Raw genomic sequence first — 6,000 nt, forward strand, 5'->3', positions numbered from 1 at the left:
GAAATAAGGTCATACTATAGTGTACGTTTTCCATAAGTGTCCCAACACATTTTGGCCATGGTTGTAGATACAAACTCTACCACTGTGCACTGTACACACGATCATTAAGAGTGCACAATCAAGACAATGGTAGATTTTGTATCTAAAGTCTTTGATATTGGACAATAAAATTGAGCGTGTGGGCTGCATTAGATCATAAAGGTAGTCACTATACATTCGGAAAATAATGTAACTCAAATTTTACATTGACTAAAAATAATGTTACTTGCTTGCAAAATTATAATTTGATCCTTTGATCTTATGTCTTGCTCTCAGGTTCTGAGGCTAGGTAAGTATGTATTAAAGGTAAATACAAAATGATTTATTCGGTTTTTAATAGACTCTTTGATTTGAAATACCCATTGATTTGAAAATGTCCCATCTGGACATGCAGCACACACCGACCTCACCCGGTTAATAATTACATTATACAGCAGAGACACTGAAATGAATACCCGGGATCGATACATGTTAATGTGCTATGCACGATTTGATATTCAGACGATAAATCTTTGGATACCGGAGTAGAAAATGATGAACATCTCCCGTAATTGATTTAGTCTAAAGAAGCCAGATTTTGTTCCTTGCACTTAAATATATGTGTTCAACGGATATGATAGTCGTTAGCTAGCGTCTTGAGAAAGAAGCGTGCGTCTTGAATTCAAAAACTGACAAAAATATTTTGATTTTATATGTGCCGAACTATAGCGCAGCGTAGGCTAGCTGCACTCACTCCCGTGGAGGCAGTCTAAAAGCAGATGACCATTTACCTCATCATGGCGTATACATGCTCACTCACACACAGAGAGGTCAATTACCAGGCTATTGTCAGTAGCCTTAGTCGGATGTCCCTCGGCTCATTATGCGTCTCAAAGGTCGGAACAAAATGGCCATGCGTGGCTGTGGATTCAACCTACCATGGCGATTTCTGCCATGAAGATATCGGGGCGATGACACTGTGCAGCGTTTTACTCATAATGTGGATCCGCCATGGGCTCAACGTGCAAAAGTTTGTGGGGTTCATTTGTTTAAAAAGTTTGTAGAGTTCATTTGTTTAAAATAAAGTTCCTTTACCCAACTAGGAAATATTGAGCAATTGTCGAACATTTCACAATATTTATGAACATGCACTGAAAAGCTCTGAAATTCCCTACTGAACGTGTCTATTATTGTACGAAACTACTGTACATCTTAACATTTATATGACACATTTTCTAACTAAAGTTCAGTTGACACCTGTATTTCAACTTCAGTCGCTCGCTATTATTGTTAATCTGACCAATGACATAGATTTGTATTTCATCTCCGGAAAACATAATCCATCCATCATATTGGCCAATAGTGTTCGTTCAAGTTCGTTGCTGGCGAAGGAAAATAGACACTTTGATGCAATTCTGCAGAATGAATCTTCACTATTTATTGTAACTATTCGTGCTGGGACAGCAATTACAGGGAGTGTGTTTGTTAGGATTTATGTATTATCTGATAATCATCCATATACTAAGTAGTTATATACTGATTCATGATTATAGACATTGATGGCTTACTAAATAACAGACGTGTGGTTTCATCTCAAAACATGATTGTTTAGGGTGCTATTCAGATAGTTGCCGTCAAGATTTAACGAACTTTACAGTAAGTGTAGTGTTAAAGTTAAAACACATGGTTCAAGTTCCAATGGTTTTCTCCCAGACGCAAATCTTTGTTGCAAGTGGACCAACATTGTGAGTGAGACGTCAGCAGACTTTCCCTTCTGATGACGAGTATTGTTAACATTATTGGCACTTGAGAGTGATCACAGATTATTTAAAAAGTGGGTTTTTTTTTTTTGTTTGTTTTTTGTTTGTTTGTTTTTTTGTCCCTCTTAATTATAATTTTATAGAAGCTTACCTTTTCTAAATCTGGCCATTAAAACCTTTTAAGGCCATTAATGGTTTTAAACTTTAACCTGACCGATGACGTGATTGTTATCTTTTCTTCCGAAAAGCACAATTCATCTGATCAGTCAAGCGCAACAACCCGTCTGATTGACCAACAGTATTAAAATCCCAATTTACACCCCATTCGAATTTATTGGAATATATTTGTAAGATTTATTAAGCATTTTAACAAATTTTATTCATCTAAGAAACTGTCAAAAATCCGTCTTTAATAAAGATATTAAGAGATGGCAGTTTAAAAACATTGAGGCATAGAATTATTAAGTGGTAAGTAACACACTCCACAGACGTGATTACATAGTAATGATAACACGATAATGTCAGAATGAGTCAAGTTCATCGATTACTATTGAAACATTAATGGATAAGAGAACAACCTTGTGGTAAACCACTGCTATTTTAGGCTCATCATGCACCCGACCGCGCAGTGTGATTCAGCACGGTCTGGATCTGAGACCATAATACCTAGGTATTATGGTCTCAGGTCTGGATAATGGAAGGCGTGTGCGCATTGGTAATCTTCGTACTCATGAACATTTTGCGAGTTCGAACCTCGCGGGTTACCATCTTCCCGAACATCTTGTTGTGCGATGCAAGTATCAGAACTTAGGCACTGGTTATATAATGAATGTCAAAGGTATGCCCGCTTCAGTTTAATTACCAAACCCGTATTCAGGATAGATTTTTGTGAGGATGCGGAAAAATATGGACCTTCTTCCTAAATAATTTCGCTTACATGTGAACTTACCCTGATAATTGACTTTTCGGGCTTATTAAAACGGTTTAGAGCGGTTTATTGTGTTAAAACACAATAAAGGTAGTTGTCAACTTTTTTTAATGGTTGGACCTTCTTGAGCACATTTAAAAAAAATATTTTTCTCTACTGAAAAATGGACCTTTTTGTCATCGGGTGCGTGGCTATGGTCTGGTAACCTGGTTACGACTTTCTTGCACTGCTGACCCGTCGAAATATGGTTGGCTCATAAGGATATTTCACACGTAGCATAATGTCCCAGGATGTATCTGATCATTGATTCAGGTCATTGATCGGTGATTGCATTAAATTTGTTAACAGGTTTGTCAAATTTGACGACTTAATATGTCAAACATGATTCAAACATACATCGTCCAGGGCGTCTATGTGGGTAATCCCCTCTATATGTAATGTCCTTGATCTTGACTCATTATGCTCATGGCTAGCCTGCCCAAGGTTGGCGCCCGTCCATACTTAAAGGCATTTTAATAGATCTGTCACGTCGAGGACCACAAAAACCGAGCTAGCAAAATTATCAATTATTCAAGGGTCTCTTAAACTATTTTCTTTTCAGGAATATTGACAAAATGAATTACTTGATGAAAACAAAACTGAAAGGTCCCGTCCGTCTTTGACAGCGCGTTAAAGCCTGGGCAAAATAAAAAATATTTTCCCGATTTTGGTGGAAACAATTTCCCGGTTTATCGGCGGTGGAATACCGTTTTCAGAGAGACAATGAGGGACAATGTGTGCGCTTAGTAGTTGGAAACTGTCTCCTTTTCCATTTTCTTTACCTTTTAATGTACCTTCCAGATTTTCTCTTTCATGCACTCCCCTATCAGGTCACGTGTCACAGGGAAAATTGCTCAAAGTTGACCAAATTGTCCAAAAACGTCTGACATTTCACAACATTTTATAATGTTGCGTAAAATGGTCCAAAGCTGCATAACATTGTCTGCCCACATTGAACGATTTTGGACAACTTAGTTCGCACAGTTGTACGCAGAGTGCAGCAATTTTGCGTTAACTTTTGAGCGTGCTTTCAGCACCTTTAGGCCGTTTTGAACAAATGTTAAGCAATTTTGTGAAACTTTTAGTAACTTTATGAAATATTCTCAAAATGTGAAAAAAAAGAGATGTGCTGTGGACATGTATTTTGGGAGTGGCGGATCTACTAACTGCGCCTTTAATGCACTTGTTTGAGTGCATTGCATGGTTGCCAAGTCATTCTTTTGCGGTTGGTCAATGCATAGAGGAGTTACTCTAGGTTAAACTTGTAAATGAAAAATGCCACAAAACATACAATGAACACAATAAGGAATAAACAAATAAGCAAGTCACGCACTTTGTACAGTTGCAATGACGAAATTGCAATTATTGTCTTACAAAGTTTTGATCTCAACCAATAACAAAGTATACATTTATAACACAGCAGAAAGTAAAATCCATGATTGACGTTCATGTTAACCCTTTTATCATGCTTATTTTACGCCCACATCATGCATGTACATCCTTGGCCTTTAAATTTAGGCATTTAAAATGCCACCAGCCCTGTATTATGGCAGGATAACTGTAATAATAGTCACTATTTTTACACATTTATATATGTATAGAAATTGTCTAAATTTTGTAAAAAGTTTTTTTTATAATTGTAAAATTCTCTCAAAGTTGTGTTCCTTTAAAGTTAAATCGTCAAATTCTCATCATGAAAAACGCGATATGATCATAAAAATCGCTCCTTAACCTTATAGCAATGTTATGTTATGAAAATACCTCGCTATGGTTATGTCTTCATGTTTCGGCAATTTTCGCTTACGGACATTTTGAACAGATTTTTGTACATTGCTGACGAACAAAAGATGGAGGAAAAGCCCTCATATAGTTAACAAGAAATTGAAGAAAATATTTAAAACATGCTCATCCGCCAGTACGCAGTTCTTTAACCCGGCCCCAATATGGTTATATTCATAGAATGACATTTAAAAATGTGGGAAAAAACTCATATATATACTATGCAATATATTTTGAGCTTAGATTGTTAAATGAGGGTTACTGAACCAATGACCATTTTCGTGATTTTGCTCAAAATGAATGCAGTGTATCTGATATTGGTCCGTATTATATGGATTCATTAGGTTGTGTATGGGTTTTTTTTAATCTTTTTCGTCAACGAGGTTGTCCAAAAAGTGATTTCGCTTAGGGAATCCGACAGGGTACACGGTGTATTTAATATGTTTTTTGTTTTGTTTTGTTTTTCGTTTTTGGAGTTTTGCCTTTTTTATGCTTTTGTATGTTTGCTTGTCTGAATTATCTATAAATCATTAGGTTAGCGATTACATAATGATCTAAACATCGACACGCTGTATATAAGTAGTGAGTTAATTAAACTTAGCAAAGTATACACAAATTGTTCCTGGATCGATTAGATGGGTTGATGGAAAGTGTCACAAACATAAGAAATCACCAAGTACTTGTAACAAGCAGTATATTCAATACATTTAAGATTGCTAATGAGGGCTTAGTGCAAGAAGGTCGTATCTGCAATACAGGTGTCATAACTGTAGATATGTACAATACAGAATGCATAGGATCTTCTTGCATTAGCCCATTGACTTACCCACAATAATAGCAGGAGATTTTTGTCCACCCTCTGGTTTCACCCACAGCTCTACTGTAAATTGCTCCGTAGGATAACCAACCGTGGTCAAGTGGTTCTTAACGGCCCTTCTCAGTAGATCATTCTGTCCAGTAAAATAGAGAGCCATACCATAGACGCTGTTACCTCGTCCTGTCGTAGCGTAACGCGGCGTCCGGGAATAGCGATCCCCAGAACGCCTTTCCCTTGACGAATGGACACATTGCCGTCTGCTTTTGATATGTTCTTCTGTGGCAGCTCTTTCAGCTCTTCTTAAAACGTGTTCAGTGTCACGATTAAAATTACGTAGATGGGCATTTGATGGTAATATTTGCAATAATAAGATCACAATCAATCCACATAACCCAAATATATGACTTATATGTGTCCGATAAGTTTCCACATGCATTTTGCTTCCCCGGATATGCTTCCAATCAATAAAATGTAATTGCTTTTAAATTCAGATCACAAATCTTTCTTTCAGATAGAAAGATTCGTGAATTAAAACAAAAATGGTAAACAACAATACATGCAGCCAGTCCTTTCCGGTTTACTGTTAAGAAAATTAATTTGACTAAAATAGTCACAGTGAATAACACGTCAAGCCATGCGTAGCTCTCACTTCCGAATGA

General features: G+C 36.8%; 1 protein-coding gene across 1 annotated transcript in view; it reads right to left on the reverse strand.

Annotated features, from left to right (window-relative positions):
• LOC140137895 (pappalysin-1-like) overlaps positions 1-6,000 on the reverse strand; it is a 47,818-nt gene extending 41,818 nt beyond the window's left edge. The window contains exon 1 of the mRNA XM_072159699.1: positions 5,351-6,000. Coding sequence (XP_072015800.1) covers positions 5,351-5,777 — 427 coding nt within the window. The 5' untranslated portion in view covers positions 5,778-6,000. The remainder of the gene's footprint in view (positions 1-5,350) is intronic.

The sequence above is a fragment of the Amphiura filiformis genome, chromosome 17 (genome assembly GCF_039555335.1).
Source record: "Amphiura filiformis chromosome 17, Afil_fr2py, whole genome shotgun sequence".
NCBI lineage: Eukaryota > Metazoa > Echinodermata > Ophiuroidea > Amphilepidida > Amphiuridae > Amphiura > Amphiura filiformis.